Source organism: Myotis lucifugus, unplaced genomic scaffold, assembly GCF_000147115.1.
Source record: "Myotis lucifugus unplaced genomic scaffold, Myoluc2.0 scaffold_3, whole genome shotgun sequence".
NCBI lineage: Eukaryota > Metazoa > Chordata > Mammalia > Chiroptera > Vespertilionidae > Myotis > Myotis lucifugus.
This window is the reverse complement of record NW_005871051.1, coordinates 28337502-28354731: the sequence shown is the minus strand read 5'-3', so window position 1 is coordinate 28354731 and position 17230 is coordinate 28337502. Positions and strand designations below refer to the sequence as shown.

Here is a 17230-nt window from a genome sequence, read left to right as displayed (position 1 = left end):
CTGTTTGATTTTAGCAATTAGGTTGCCAGGGTAAAGCCATAATTGTTGTCCCATATTCCTATATTCTCCAGGGGTAAAGAAGTTTTCAAACTGTCAAACTTGTTGGAAACACACACACACACACACACACACACACACACACACACACACACAGAGAGACACACACAGTAGGGAGCCGGCTCCTCCCACGGGTTCAATCCCCAGTCAGGGAAGTTCCTGGCTCCTGCTCACTCCGGCACTCAAGGTGTGGGTAAGTGGGTACAGCTAATCTATGGGGCTGGCCCACAGGATCTGCCACAATAATGAACATTTATCCCGCAGAGCTTTGCAAAGAAGAAACGACTCAACATCCTCTCTGAACAGAAATGAGCAAGGAAGTGATTTCGAGCTCCCACTGACTGGCACAGCAGGGTGTATCTTGCACAGGGGACAGCAAGTGTGAAAGGCAAGATGTAAGTAGGTGTGTGTGACCAAGTGCACAGATCACTAGGAGCCTGTGCTCATGCAGTGTCACCTAAGTGTCCCAAAGGTGGCTACACTTCAAAATCATGGAAAGTGGTCCTGGCCAGTTAGTTGAGCGCCATCTCATGTACCAAAGGGTGTCAGGCACATGCCTGAGTTGTGGGTTCAATCCCCAGTCAGGGTGCATACAGGAGGCAGCCAACTGATGGTTCTCTCTCACATCAATGTTTCTCTCTCTCTCCACCCCCCCTCTCCAAAATCAATAAAAATATGTTTTTAAAAAATCATGGAAAACTTAAACAAATCATCCATGTGTAAAACAGCACCAGAATCTCTGGGGATGGTGCCAGGAACCATTTTTAAGTAACATAGAGTGCTCAGGCACAGCCAAGTTTGGGAACCACTGCCCCAAAGGAGCAGAGGCCACGGTGTGAACAGGGAGATCTTACCAAAGAGAAAATTTTTGCCCTACCTTTGAAGAATGGACAGATCTATAGAGAGAACTGGGGAGAGGGCTCCAGATGGAGGGGCCCCATGAAGACCAGGTGACTTGTACACAGGGCAGTCATTCCCTACAAAGGGCAGAGGCTTGGCTAGAGCAGGTCTGTGTTGGGCAGGAGGGTAGGAGGATGGGAGCACAGATCCCTGGACTGCATTAGGTAAGAAATGAGGAGGCACCAGATGAGTTAGTGCTTTTAACAATGAGCAGAATGATTCTTTTTAATGGTTTTATATTTCAGATATATTCCAATAAAACTTGTCTTTTCTCTTTAAGGTCCAACTCAACTGCAGTTGCTGCCATGACCCAAAGGGTAAAAGTGAACAGTCAGCTGCACTAGGCCCAGTGAAATCTGGAGTAATCCACAGTGACTTGTTTAATTAAAAGTTATTATTCAACAAACAGAAAAAGTATGTGATATTTCATTTAAGTAATATAAGTAAACCAAACTAAAATAAAAATTTCCAATTAAGTACCAAATGACATAATAAATTATTTGGTAATTGCTTTCAATTGACTCATTGAATAGATAGAGTGCCTATAATCATGCTGCTCAGTCAACTGTGACTGTGGTGGACCTAGAGGCCCCCGGTGGGAGGGTGTCCAATCCCCAACCAATGTGTGCCTCAGCCAAACCCAGGGCCAATGTGTCGCCCTACGCCAGCACCACAACCTGAGGGGTCTGAGGCGGAAGGCTCAGGCAAGTCCCCCACGGCATAGAGCAACAAGTGGGTGGTGGTATGACAGCAAGTGGCGAGGGCCACACTGAATGAAGTGAAGAGCTCCAGGGAGTGAAACTTCCATCAAAAGCCACCATCTTCACCTAGCCAGTGTGGCTCAGCGGTTGAGCATTGAACCAGGAACCAAGAGGTCACTGGTTTAATTCCCAGTCAGGGCACATGCCAATTTGCGGGCTCAATCCCCAGTAGAGGGTGTGCAGAAGGCAGCTGATCGATGTTTCTATCGCTCTATCCCTCTCCCTTCCTCTCTCTCTAAAAATAAATAAAGGAGAAAAAAAAAGCCACTGTCCTCTGTCAGGCAATGTGGGCCATCCTCTGCCCACATTGTGGGCATGAATGCCTCACAATCCCCACATGCTCCAGGCTCCTTGCCCGTCAAGGGACACAGGCCAGGTTGCAGCCTACATCCGCCTGCCCTCAGCCTTTGACCTGCTTCCTGCAATCCATCAGGAGCACCTGTCTGCCTCAGATGACGAGCTCCTTGTCCTACTAAGTTTAGAAAAACTTCACGAAATTTAATTCCACTAATTCTGCCTCCTCAAAAAGAACAGAGCCTTGGGCACCAGCCACCATGAAGTCAGTCTCTGAGGTGAAGAGGTCTAGTTTCTGAAACTGGAAGGGGCTAGCAATAGGTTCCTGGTAAAGGGAGAGTACGGAGCCGCCTGAGTCTCGCCATGTACAATGTGACCAGATGCTTTCTAGGAAGCCATCTACCACGGATTGCTCAATTCCCCAGTGTTCTTCAATACAGTTATTGAATTCCCAAGTCATGCAAAACAAGAATGGCACTGGTAACAAGGAGAACAGTTTAACTGCTTGCGCTGCCCTGCTCTGCACCCAGCCCCTTGTGTCCCACCTCATGGCTCCAGCCAAACTTCCACATCCCTTGCCTGGCCACAGTAAAGGACCCTGCTGACCTCCTCACACGCATTCTGGCCACCTCTTCTCTGCAGATCTAGTCTCCAGCAGCAGCCAGAATCAGAACAAATACCACTCCTAGCTTTAAAAATCTTAATGGCTTCCCAATACATTTAGAAAAAAAAAGTCTTAATCCCCTCAAAGCCAAGAAAGTACTACACCCCTGACTTCTGCCTACCTCACACACCTGTTCCCTCTGACAGAAACCACTTGCACCTAAGACACTTGGCATCACTGGCCATAATCCTCCTTAGCCCGGAAGGCCTTCCCTGACCCCCACTGCAGCCAAGCTCTCCTTGATGGCCTGCTGTTCCTGCATCGGCACTACCTGCCGCCCCTGTGGCACTGTATGCTGCATCAAGGAAAGCCTGGGCCACTGAAAGCATTCTGCTGAGTGACATCAGTGACAACAACAGGGCCCAAATCATCCTGAAACTAGTGCTGACGAAGTCACTCTTCAACAAGTACTTATGAGCACCTACTTTGTGCTGGCACTTGGGGAAAGCTGTGAACAAAACAGACAAAAATCCTTGCTCTCATGCAGCATCCATGACAGCATTATAACAAAACAAAATAAGCCAAATGGACTCAGTGATGACTCTCAGGGAGAGATGCCAGGGGTGGGGGGGGCACTGTGAGAACAGAGGTATGGTGTACCCCACCACTTTTGTTTTTGCTGCATTTTGAAACTTTAAGTAACAGTAAAGGAGGTGATGACATTTCATCAAGTCTTTATTAAAATAGGACTTAAGTTAAAAGTGATGAAAGCACTGCTCTTGGTGGTATCTCAGTGGTTAGAGCACCTGCCCAAGCAATGAAGGGTCTCAGGCTTGATTCCCAGTCAAGGGCACGTGGGTGTGGGAGACAACCAATAGATGTGTCCCTCTCTTATCGATATTTCTCTCTTTTTCTTTCTCTCTCTCTCTCTCTCTCTCTCCTCCCCCCTCATCCCTCCCTCCCTTATACTCTCTCTAAAAAAAAGAAGAAAAAAATCAATGGAAAAAATATCCTCGGGTGAGGATTAAAAAAATAAAGGTGTGAAAAAAAAATAAAATGTGAGACATAGAGAAAACAAGTAATAATATGTGTTAAATTTATACCCAAGTACAAGAGTATCTAAATTAAGTATAGATTAAACATAATCCAGTTAAAGACATAATCAAATTAAATATACAATAATATTAAAATCACAAAACTATATGCTGCTTACAAGAATCACACATTAAATAAAAACAAAGATGTTGAAAGTAAAAGGATGGAAAATTATATACCATTACTTATAATGCAATTACTAGCCAAAATAAAGCTATTGTAGCTATAATAACATCAAAGTAAACTTTAAGGCAAAAAACATTAAGATTGATAACAATGGTTATTTCATAATAAAAGGGTCAATCTAGTAAGAATATAAAATAATTCTAAATCTGTATGGACTCAATAATAACCCTCCAAATATATAAAGCAAAAATTAACAGAAAGAAAACAAAAACAGATAAGACTACAATCACAATAGGATATTTTAATATATCTCACTCGATAACTAATAGGACAAGCAGAAAATAAATCAGATTATAAAAGATTTGAGAAAAATGTCTAAACTTGTGTTCTAATCAACAAAATAAAGAATTACTGCCGGGCCGTTGTGGCTCACTGGTTGAGCATTGAACCATGCACCAGGAGATCACTGGTTCAATTCCCCTTCAGAGCACATACCTGGATTGTGGGCTGGATCCCCAATAGGAGGCAGGCAATCAATGTAGATGTTTCTCATTTTTGTTTCTATTTCTCTCTCCCTCTCCCTTCCTTTCTCTCTCTAAAAACATTTGATTTTTTAAATGCTATTTTTTAAAAATATATTTTATTGATTTTTTTACAGAGAGGAAGGGAGGAGAGGGTTAGAGAGCTAGAAATATCGATGAGAGAAACATCGATTCAGCTGCTTCCTGCACACTCCCTACTGGGGATGTGCCCGCAACCAAGGTACATGCCCTTGACCGGAATCGAACCTGGGACCCTTCAGTCCGCAGGCCGACGCTCTATCCACTGAGCCAAACCGGTCAAAGGCTAAATGCTATTTTTTAAAAAAAGATAAAGAACTACTATCCAAGTTCTGCTCAAATGCACATGGAACATTTATAAAAACCAACAGGTATTAAAGTCTCGATAATTTCAAAAGATTAGAATCACAGACTCTGTTCTCTGATCACAGTAAAATTAAGCTACAAATCAGTAATAATACAACTAGAAAAATTCCCCACATGCCATTAAATCAGGAATTACATCAGAAACAGACACAAAAGAATATACATTATGAGTCAATTTACATCAAATACCTAAAACAATCAAAACTCATCTACAGTATCAGGACAGTTGTTACATGTGGGAAGGGGAGCTTCCGGGGAACTGGATTCATTCTATCACCTGATCTGCATAGTGGTTACACAACAAACTCTGTACTCATATTTATGCACTTTTTGGTATGGAAGTCATATTTCTTTTTTTTAAATGTTTTAAATTGATTTTTAGAAAGAGAGGAAGGAAGGGGGATAGAAAGATAGAAACATCGATGAGAGAGGAACAGGCTGCCTCCTGCACCCAACCTCAGTAAGGATTCAGCCCACAACCTGGGCATGTGCCCTGACCAGGAATCGAACTGGAGACCTCTTGGTTCCTGGGTCAATGCTCAACTGCTGAGCCACCCCAGCCAGGCTGGAAGTCACATTTCAATTTAAAAATTTATTTAAAATATATAGTTTCAATAAAACAGAAATGCTGCTTTAACAAACTCCTTTGAAAAATTATGGTAGTAAAAATATACCTTCAGCACAAATCTGTAAATTTTGTGATCCTAAAGCTGAAAATAATTTTAAAATGTGTTAGGCCCTGGCCGGGTGGCTCAGTTGGTAGGAATGTCGTCCGGTGCAACAAAAGGCTACAGACTCCATTCCTGGTCAGGACACATATCTAAGGTTACAGGTTCAATTCCCCGGTTGGATCAATGTTCCTCTCTCTCTCCCCTTCCCTCTCTCTCTCCCTCTCTCTCTCTCTAAAAATCAATAAAAAACATATCCTCAGATGAAAATTGAGAAAAAAATAACAGAATTAATTAATTAAAAATAATAAATAAAATAAATAAATAGATGTTAGATAATGAAAAACATTTTACCTGGTAATGTCAGCACACTGTTAAGAGTATGAAATCTAGTAAAAAAAAAAAAAAAAAAAAAAAAAAGAGCACTACAACTATTATAGCCCCTGAGGGCAAAGAGTGAGAGAAAAAGGTGACTTTGAACCCTACAAATACACTACTATCTAAAAGCACATGAAAAAAATCATTTCATAAAGAGAGAAATACAGATGGCCAATGGACCGCAAGGAATGTTTGAGCTCAACTCACTTTAATCATTGAAGAAGAAAATTACCATTTTTAAACTATCAAAGTGGCAAAGATATTCTAAAATGTGAATACATGGTATTTGTAAAAGGATAGAAAAATAAGCATTTTCATGAAATCTTATTGATATTTCTAAGGGAATTTGGCAATAATATACCAAGTCTTTTAGTCTTCATAGAAAAGCATTAACATGTTTAATCATCAAAAGCATAGAATTTCATGTTATTGCAGAGGCTGAGACATGAAGCTGGTAAATCCCCTTTTCTTTCTCGTCATGTTGCTGTGTTTTTGGCCTTGTAAGGGGCTGGCCCCACTGTCTGCTCTACTCCCCACCTTCTGAAAGCACCCAGTGCCACCGCTCTGCCTATCAGAAATCTAAAGGCAATCTCTATGTTTTTAGCTTCATCCCGACTCACTGTCCTTAAAGAACAAGAGAGGCAGACCCTTGTCCAATTACATGAAGCTCATTCATGCCATTTCTTCCATCAAGCCTGTCTCAAAACCTCTCCTCTCCTACAAGTACCTCCGCCCATCTCCCTTAGACGTTTCTATCTGTTGGTTGATTCATGGTAACAGTAGTTCTCATTGACTGGTAGTTTGTACCAGGCATCAAATTTTAGTAGAAGTTGTAGAGCTTGGAAATCACTACTGGAATAGCTGGAAAACCAAATGGGATATTCCAGAAAGTGCAGTAGCTTCTGGGTGAATTCACTGATTCATTCTGCACTCACTCCCTGAACACGTGTGCTGCCTTCCAGAAGGGCACAGCCAATGGAAGAGACACCTGCACACGACTCCTGCATTCACTGCACAGTGAGTGACAGGTTCAGAGGTCAGACAGTAAATATCGCAGGGGGTGAGAATTGGGCCAGATCATTAAAAGTGAATTTTAAGCAAAGAAAATATTTGTATCACCTAAAGCCCCAGTGCCCAGAACTTACTGACTCTATGGAAGCGTGACTAGGGGACTGGGCACCAAACACTCCCCATTTATCTCCATATTCCATGCACCATCACAGATTATTCAAGGGATGAGCTTCCTTATATTGGAATGTTTCTGGGGAACTCAGTATGAATCTTTCTTTCTCTTGTCCTTCCACACATCCTCAGATGAAAAGGCAGTGTTAGAGCAGTTACAAAAAAGGAAATAAATGTGAAAGAATAGGTGCCTCTTCCCTGAGGGCTGGGAATCACCCATGACTACCAGCCAGAAATGGAGTTCCAAAGGCTCCAACATAGAACAAGCTCTACATCTGGAAGCTGAGCATTTGGTCCTCTGCACAAATTTTCCCACAGAGATGAAATATAAGTCAGACTTCATTCTCAGATCAGACTGACAGCTCCATAGTAACAAGTGTAGTCCCAAAATGCATACTATTTCCATCATGTTTTTATTGAGATAGAATTTCCATACAATTCGCCCTTTTAAAGTATTCAATTTAGTGGTTTCCAGCATATTCACAAAGTTGTGCAACCATTTCCCATATCTAATTTTAGAAGTTTGTCACCCTCAAAAAAAAAAAAAAATCCTGCACACTTTAGGCAATTCTTCCTCTTCAGCTGCTCAAAGCCACTAATCTACTTCCTGTCTCTACAGATTTGCCTATTGTGGACATTTCATATAAATGGAATCATAAAATATGTGGCCATTTGTGTCTGGCTTCTTTCACTTAGTTATTTTCAAGGCTCATCCAAGTTGTAACAAGCATCAGTACCGCATTTATTTTTCAAAAGCTTTTTAAAAGTTTATGTTTTCTACTTCAAATGTAATTCCATTTCCAATAATTTATACTATGGAAATAATCAGAAATGCACAAAAGGATTTGTGTGCAAATGTACATCACAATATTGAAATGTTTAATATAGAGACTGAATACATAAACTTATACATTTATATGATGGAATACTAAAAATATCAATAAGACTTTGAAGGATATTATAAGAGAAAAAGCTCATTGTTACGTGAAGAAAGTTAAAAATTGCATTTTATAAAATGTATTTGGTGGGACATAAACCAAAATATATTACTGGGTATATTTAGGTAATAGCAATATGGATGGTTTCAAATTTCCTATTTATAGTTATATACTTCAAAGTTTTCTTCAATAACTTCAATGATCAACAAAAAATAATTTGTCTTTAATAACATTTTTCTACTGGGAAAAAAACAACTTTGGGCATGTGAACAAAAAGGCACTCAGTTAAATTCAGTCCCTCATGTTTTCATTTTATATATATATATATATGACATTATGTATATGAAAATAAGCCAATCAACAAGTTGTTTTAAATAAAGTTGTGAAAAACAAGAAAGGACAATAAATATTCGCAGAAATTGAATTAGGTAATGAGTAAACAGGACTGATCAATAATCCAATAACTGGTTCTCTTAAAAATTAAAAAAGACAGGGTTTAAAAAATCAGATAAGAAAAACAAAGCTAGTTCTACAACTAGAGAAATAAAGAAGAAAACACATCAAGACTGGTAGAAGGGGCGGAGGTGCTGAACAGGCTGGTCTGACACCCACTTGTGGCATGATTTTTAATCAGAAGGGATATCTAGGCTGCAGAAAGCTCCTGTGAGGAGCAAAGGGTCCCAGCCCCAGACCAGACCCCTCAGCCCAGGTACCAGGGCTAGAAAGAGAAGTCCCAGTAATTTCGGGCTGTAAAAACCAGGGCTGTAAAAACCAGCAGGGATTGTGACTGAGTAACCCGGAGGCAGCTGGAGTCCCAGGCGGTTCCTCTTAAAGGGCCGGCACATGAACTTACTTGGACACTCCCTCTGAACTCCAGCACTGGGGCAAAGGCTGGGAGGGAGGGGGGATCCAGGGACATATGGGGAAGAACTGAATTGTCTGACATTGGAGCAAGAACTCAGGGGCAGCTTTCTCCCTGACAGAGGTGCTTGCAGGGGTCATTTTTCCTATGCTGAGACCTTCCCCATCGCAGAGCTGACTGGAAGCCATATCTGAGTTTTCATCAGCCTGGCTCACACTGTTCGCTCCACCCTGGTGATTCGTTGAGCCCCCACCCAAGCTTTTTACAGCAGCTTCTCCTTATGAATGGCCTGTCCTAGCTTACACTTCAGTCTTTCCTAAAATCTCTCAAACAAGCAGCAGCTGGAGTCAGCATGCCACATACCTATCACTAAGAGGCCCAAGAGAGCTTGACCTCGCCTGGGCACTTCCAAGCCCAATACAAGTAGCAGCCATCTACAGATCTCTCTGTAGCTCCTGGCAGGTGGACCTAGGCAGTGACTGACTTTGCACCTCCCAAGAGGCCCCAGAGCCAGTGCACCAGGTGGACAGCTTCAGATCATACCAACTTACAACTTTACACATCCATGAGCAACACACTCAAGGGGAAGACTTTGTGAGCACCTTAAGCCCCACTGAAGCAAGTCCTGCTCCATATTGGTGTCTCCCGCACAGCAGCTCTTCCACTGTAGTCGCAGCTGGTCCTCACAGCCAATTGGCCTGAAGGTCAATTCCTCCCAGTGATGCCAACAGCAACCAAGGCTCAACTACAAGACAGTGCACACAACATACACAGGGGTGCACCTAGAGTGCCAGCTCAGGTGACTAGGGAGTCTGAGCCACTGGGCCCTATAGGGCACCTACTACACAAGGTCATTCTACCAATTCCAGGAGACATAGCAGCTCTACCTAATACATAGAAACAAACATAGGGAAGCAACCAAAATGCAGAGACAAAAAAACATTCACAAATGAAAGAACAGAAGAAATCTCCAAAAAAAGAACTAAATGAAATGGACAAAAGCAAACTACTACATACAGAGTTCAAAACAATGGTTATAAAACTGCTCAAGGAACTTAATAAGAGCTTCAAGGGTCTTAGTGAGAATTTTAAGGATCTTAGTGAGAATTACAAGAACCTTAGTGAGAACATCAAAGACATGAAAAAGGACCAGTCAGAAATTAAGCATACACTAACTGAAATAAAGAATAATTTACAGGGATTCAACAGTAGAGTAGAGGATTCTGAGAATCAAATCAACGATTTGGAATATGAGGAAGCAAAAAACACCCAATCAGAAGAGCAAAAAGAAAAAAGAATAAAAAAATATGAAGATAGCTTGGCCAGCGTGGCTTGGTGGTTGAGCGCTGTCCTATGAACCAGGAGATCATGGTTAGGTTCCAGTTAAGGCACATGCCCAGATTGCAGGCTCGATCCCCAATGTGGGGAATGCAGGAGGCAGCCAATCAATGATTCTCTCTCATCTTTGATGTTTTGATTCTCTCATCTTTGATGTTTCTATCTCTCTCTCCCTCTCTTCCTCTCTGAAATTAATATATATTTATATATATCTTATCTAAGAAAAGAGAAACATGCAAATTGACTGTACCTTCGTTACACTCACAAGCCACGCCCACCAGCCAATCAGAGCGATTATATGCAAATTAACCCAACCAAGATGGCAGCCGGCAGCCACGGAGCTGGAGCAAGCAGGAGGCTTGGTTGCCCCAGCGATGGAGGAAGCCAAGCTTCCCGCCTGCCCTGGCCAGCTGTGGGCTCCACTCAAAGCAACAAAGTTTCAATTATAGAAGACAAATAAATCCCAGATACCTGCTTCCAGCCAGCCTCCACTGGGAGCTTGGGTGGCTGGGGGCTGTGGACAGCCTGCAAACAGCCCTCACCCAGGATGGCCACACCCTCATGGGGTGAGGGTCGCCTCTGGGGGGCTTGGGCAGCCTGCAAACAGCCATCAGCCCCTCACCCAGGCTGGCCAGGCACCCAGCGGGGACCCCCCACCCTGAAGGGGCTGTGGCCAGCCTGCAAACAACCATCAGCCACTCACCCAGGCTGGCCAGGCACTGCAGCAGGACCCCCCTCCCTGAAGGGGGTGTGGCCAGCCTGAAAACGGCCCTCAGCCCCTCACCCAGGCTGGCCAGGCACCCCAGCGGACCCTCACCCTGATCCGGGACACCCTTCAGGACAAACCAGCCGGCCCCCACCTATGCACCAGGCCTCTATCCTATATAATAAAAGGGTAATATGCAAATTGACCCTAACAGCAGAACGACTGGGAATAACTGGTCACTATGACACACACTGACCACCAGGGGGCAGACGCTCAATGCAGGAGTTGCCCCCTGGTGGTCAGTGCGCTCCCACAGGGGGAGCTCTGCTCAGCCACAAACCAGGCTAACGGCTGCCAGTACAGCGGTGGTGGCGGGAGCCTCTCCCGCCTCCTCAGCAGTGCTAAGGATGTCCGACTGCAGCTTAGGCCTGCTCCCCACTGGTAAGTGGACATCCCCTGAGGGCTCCCAGGCTGCCAGAGGGATGTCTGACTGCCAGCTTAGGCCTAATCCCCCAGGGAGCGGGCCTAAGCCAGCAGTTGGACATCCCCCGAGGGGTCCCAGACTGCGAAAGGGCACAGACCGGGCTAAGGGACACCCCCCCCCCGCCCCGCCGAGTGCACAAATTTTTGTGCACTGGGCCTCTAGGATGTATGTATGTGTATATATGTGTATGTGTATGTATGTATGTATGTGTGTGTGTGTATATATTTTTTTTTTTTAATATGAACATATTACAAGGAACCTCTGGGACAACTTCAACCACACCAACATTTGCATTATGGAGGTGTCAGAAGGAGAAGGGAGCAAGATATTGAAAACCTATTTGAAGACAAAAATGACAGAAAACTTTCCCTATCTGAACTTATAAGTCCAGGAAGCACAGAGAATCCCAAACCAGAGGAACCCAAAGAGGCCCCTACCAAGACACATCATAATTAAAATGCCAAGGATTAAAGACAAAGAGAATATTAAAAGCAGCAAAAGAAAAGCAATTAGTAAGAAGAAAACAAAAGATAAAAAATATGAACAATAAAATGGCTATAAATACATATCTATCAACAATTGAATCTAAAAATCAAAATAGACGAACAACGAATCTAATGAACAAAATAAACTGATGAATAAAATAGAACCAGAGGCATGGAAACATGGAACAAACTGACCAATCTCTGAGGGAAGGAGGGAGTGGGTGAGGGGGGAAGAGATTAACCAAAGAATTTATATGCATATATGCATTACCTATGGACACAGACAACAGGGTGGTGAAGGCCTGGGGCAGGGCGGAAACCAGTTGGAAGGGGCAATGGGGGAGAGGGGGAAGGGGGGTATCTGTAATACTTTCAACAATGAAGATTTTTTTAAGTGTTCCAGAACACATAAAATCAAAAAAAGTTACTAAATGAATTTTATGCAGCTATTTTAACTCTGAAATCAAAACACAACAAAGGCTACTTTCCCACACCAAAGAAAAGCACACACATGGACAGAAAATTCTAAATCCAAAATTTGGTTGTAAAGTTCAACATTACCAAGTAAAATTTATTGCTAGGAAATGTACAAATACTAAAACCAAACTGGTCACCTAAATTAATGCTCAAAACACTCCAATGAGAATACCTATTCTTATTAAATTAAAAACTCTAAAAGCCACATATCAAAGAATAATCATTTACATAGTTTTAGATGTCTCTCCCAGACACTAACCATAAAATTCATGGAGAAAAGGCTAAAAATATTCCAAGTAAAATAAAGCATAAGATAAGAGAAACCAACAGGAAAGGCTAATTCGATAAGCCATGAAGCAAAACCAGGAACAGTTAGTTACATCATCACAAAGTAGAAATTTAAATGAAGAAAGGAAAATCCCATTTGTATCAGCAACATCAACAATCAATCAAATCAATAATTAAATAAGATAAAAACAAAACCTGGAAGTATCTGAAACTAACACTAATCCAAAATATCGGATCCTAAACATGACGAAAATTACCCACCTTAACTGTTATCAAAGAATTGAAAAAAAAATAGGAAGCATACTTTATGTCTAAATGAGATAGCTTAGTAATACTAAGAAAACTATTTTTAAATACTCCATTCCTAATATTGGAGTCATAACTTATAGGTTCTAAAGTCAACTCCTGAAGCCAAAATTGGAAAGTCATACAAGAAATGCTACATAGCCATTAAAAAATATGATGAACATTCAGATCAATTAACACAGAGAAATAATCACCATAAATTGTCAAGAGAAAAAAAAGTGTAAATACAAAAGGATCACTATGATCTTATGGTAGATGTGGGTGAAGACACAGATATCCTATATGATAGAGCTAATATGCTAATTAGACCGACGGCAGAACAACCTTCTGGAATGACCAGTGGGCAGGGGGTAGGGCCGCGGGGCAGCCGGGGCTGCAAAGGCCTACTCTTGCATGAATTTCATGCATCAGGCCTCTAGTTTAGAAATAAAGATAAACACTCCAGAGTGCACAGTTGCTACCTTTGTCTGAGGGGGGAGGGGGGGGTCATATGATTGTATGCACTTAGAACTTCTGCAGAAAGCACAAAACTTTTATAAGTGGGAGGGAGTGGGGTAGTTTAAAACTAAAAAAAGAAAAATACACCAAAATATCAACATTCTGTTTTGAGGTGGCCTAATTATGGCTATTTTTTCATTGCTACAACATACTTGCCTGTATTTTCCAAATTTTCTACAATAATCATGAAAAACAAACTTCTATGTAAAACTGTTAGGAAATGTAAACTACAACATGTTAAAAATTTTCATTTGTACCAAGCTTTTGTGCTTACAAGTGCCAAATTCTCCGTTATTCACCAACCACAGTATTATTTTAAGCCTTAAATTCAATATTTACCAGGAATCGTTCCCATCAGAGTGAAAAGGATGAAAAAGTCTGAACTGCTCACACATTTGTTCAAATTAAAAAGGGAAACCAGATATGGTGAAGAATCAGGAAAGATGTGTGTCCAGAGTCTTACCGTAAAACTGTTGTTGACATTTTTGGTGCTGGATTCAGCCACACTGGCATCTGTCAGGTCTACTTCATCAAATATGATCGACTGGAGAGACACAGGGACCACAGTCAGCATGAAGCTAAGGCACCTCTGAGGTGGGCACGTTCCTAAGCCCTGGCCTAATGCTGCCCACCACTCTCCTCAATCCCAGTCAAGCATCCATAGATGCCAAGGACCCTGAAATTGGAGGCTTGTTGCCTAACTAAGCGCTGACAACATCCCCCGATCTAGGCACAGGCATGGCTCCGTGATTTTTTTTTTTAAACAGGGAGTTCACTAGTGATTGCATTAGTAGAAAAAATAATGATAATAATATAATTCTGTATTTATTTTCTGTAATATCAGCATTTCATTTTAAATGGGAAATATGTCCTCAGACAGGATCTACCTGAGAGAGCAGGGGTCTGGACTGAGGATCCTCTGTCCTTCTGGCTCTAGCTTCTCCAGTAAGCAAATTTGGAAGAAAGGTCCCCACTAAAATAAATTATTCTAGTGGAAGAGAGACTGACCCAAAGAGAAGACATTGGGCTGTGAAAGAAAACGAGGGAGCAAAGTGGAAAGTATCTAGTCCTGGAGAGAGAAAGGCTCCAGAAAAAGGTATGGAATCTAGGCCTGGGAACAGGCCCCATTTTCCTCTCCTCTACCCCCAAACCTACCATCACAGTCCCCACCTCCTGTTAACCTTACTGGCCCCTCTACGAGGACTCCATAGGGAACCCCTGGAGCAAATAATAATAACCCAGAAAAGAGGCTTGGCCTTTTAAATAACCTCTCCCCAACCCCTAATGCCCATAGAACTAAAATAACTGTAAGGTTGTTGTTTTTTAAATGAGGGACATGGTAGAACCCTTTATAAACAAGGTGCTCTGTTCAATTTCAAATTTTAATGTACTAACTCTCTAAGGATACACCTCAAAATGCAAATGATTCAGATTTCAGATTTTTCTTAACACCAAAATATCAGTATTGACAGCAACATGATACAAAAATACTAGTGTTCAGAATACCAAAAACTAGTTTTACAAACACACAAATATCTGAAAAGGATAAGACCACATTTGTTTAAACATGGCGGTAACTTAGTGACTCGCTGTCTCCTCCTCTTTCCCAGCATCTGCCCGGTGATTCTAGCTTTCAGTCTTACGTGCAACGTGACACCCAGCAGGAAGTACCCTGGCTAGAGAGCCCAGGGATAAGGAACTGCTGTTCACACACCAAGAAGCCCCGTACATTTCAAAAATACTTTGTGTTAGTTTCATCGGTGTATACTTATCTCCAAACTCATCAAAATGTATACATTAAAAAATATCTATAGCTTTTTGTATGCCAATTATACCTCAAAGTACTTTTTAAAAATACACTCTAATCCATAAAAGATATATAAGTCTGTGACCCCTAATCTTTCTGCAGGAAAGATATCCAGCTGTAATATGGTTATTTCTGTGACATTTCTCCTCCCCCGTTGGTGACATACAACATAAAATAAATAAAACTCAATGTTTATAAGCACCTAGATCTCCATGGGAACAAATAAAATCTAGAACCCTAGAGTATTTTCTCTAGAAAACACAGCTCTAAAAATCGAAGATTTCTTCCCAGATGAAGACCCAGCACCCTGCAGGTCCCCGGATATTTCCTCCCATTAAGTTTCCGGTACTTCTCCTTACCTTTGCAGTCTTTGCATAGTACAGTGTTCGACCTCGCAGCTTGAAGTACCTCCTTTTGGATCGCTGGAATGAATTGTTCTGTTTGGTGAGCATCCCCTCTTTGATGACAGTCTGAAAGCACAGAAACGAACTCATGAGCACGCGTTTTCACAGCACCTCTGCACTCATCCACCCAAGCTGCACACTGACGGTCTGGTACATGCGCGTCTCTAACTGCTGACAGCCTAACAGAAATATTTCTCACACTCTCCCCAGACCTTGACCTATGGACAAGCCGAGCGCACTGCTGGGGGAGGGCTAACACAATTCTCTGTGGGGCGATGGCATGCCTAAGTGGTGGGAGTTTCAGAGGCCCAAGGTGTGCCCTGGACATGCCTGGGGAGCAGCAAAAATGGACAGAAGGTTAGAAGGACCACAGCAAGCGGCCTGGGCCAGTGCCTTCTCCAACTTCAGCATTTGGTATTTTTTTAGTTATTCTTGGCCTCGTCTCCATGCTCTTTGGCCTCCTGCCATTTCTCAGGATCCTGTTGCCAAAACTGTCGACGTAGGTTGCTGTGGGGTTCAGTGCGGCTCCAGACCTGCGACCCATTCAGCCCTCACCCATATTCACAGGCCAGGCACATGTGTCTGTCCACACAGTGAGAGATAAGTGGATAGCCAAAGTCATTAAAATTTATCTCATCCTGTAAATCTGAGGAGACCACAACAAAACAGGAGTTTTGTTAAGAGAATCAAGAGGTGGACAGCAGTCTACTCACCTCGTCTCAATGAAAGCTAAGATCGGGGCATGGCTTATCCTGGAGCTGTTCCCCTCACATTGCATCCCATGGGCTGGACACCTAGTGGGCTGAGAGAGCCCAGTGGATCACTTAGAAGTTAAATGCTCCAGAGTCTACCCGGTCATTGACATATGGAACCAATAGGAGCCACTAACACAGGTCAAAACTAATAAACAAGATGCATGAGCAAGAGTCTGGCTCTCAGAGTCTGCAGGGTATGATTTACCCCACCTAACAGAAATGTCCATTCTACATAGAGTCTCATCACGGAATGGAGGCAGAATGTACAAAAATTCTGTTAAAGGACAAGAATATTGGTTCAAATAAGCTTTTGTTTAATCACCTAATCCCATAGTAATTTTAAGTAACTTTTTTAAAAGTATCTGTAAGAAGCATCTGGGTATCTGGGGCCACCTCAGATGACATAAGAAAAAACCAGACATAGAAACTTCCTGTCCCCCAAATACATCAGAAGGTAAGAGCAGAGCACTAGTCATCTGTTCCCTCCATCGGCCTACTCCTAACCAGGGAGGGAGCAGAACTCAGGATGCAATGTTACCTGGCCCCAGATGATGACAATGAAGAAAGCCCCTGTCCCACACACACCACACACACCTGGCTGTGCAGCAGAACCCCCACCTAAGCAGCACAGCAGTCCAGGGTGTCCTGGGAATGCAGACAGCATGCTCTTCTCCTACCCCGCTACAGGATGTCCCTTCTGTGAACTTCCTGGGCACATGCCGGCTCACAACCACAGGCCAGGTATGATGGAAGCTGCTCTCAACTCCCTAGAGAACCAACCCAGGAGAAAATCTACTGAGGAATCTACTTACTCACTCTGTGATGTATACCTGCACCTTTACTTGTAAGAAGGTCGCCCACCTGCTTTCCCAGGTAATTGCTCCAGAGAGA

General features: G+C 42.6%; 1 protein-coding gene across 2 annotated transcripts in view; it reads right to left on the bottom strand.

The window, feature by feature from the left end:
• Positions 1-17230, bottom strand: part of DGKD (diacylglycerol kinase delta) — a 111726-nt gene that overhangs the window by 64908 nt on the left and 29588 nt on the right. For both annotated transcript variants that reach the window (XM_006082665.3, XM_023762590.1), the window contains exons 2-3: positions 15540-15650; positions 13837-13917 (exon numbers count right to left, since the gene is read on the bottom strand). In XM_006082665.3, the coding sequence (XP_006082727.1) occupies positions 13837-13917; positions 15540-15650 (192 nt within the window). The remainder of the gene's footprint in view (positions 1-13836; positions 13918-15539; positions 15651-17230) is intronic.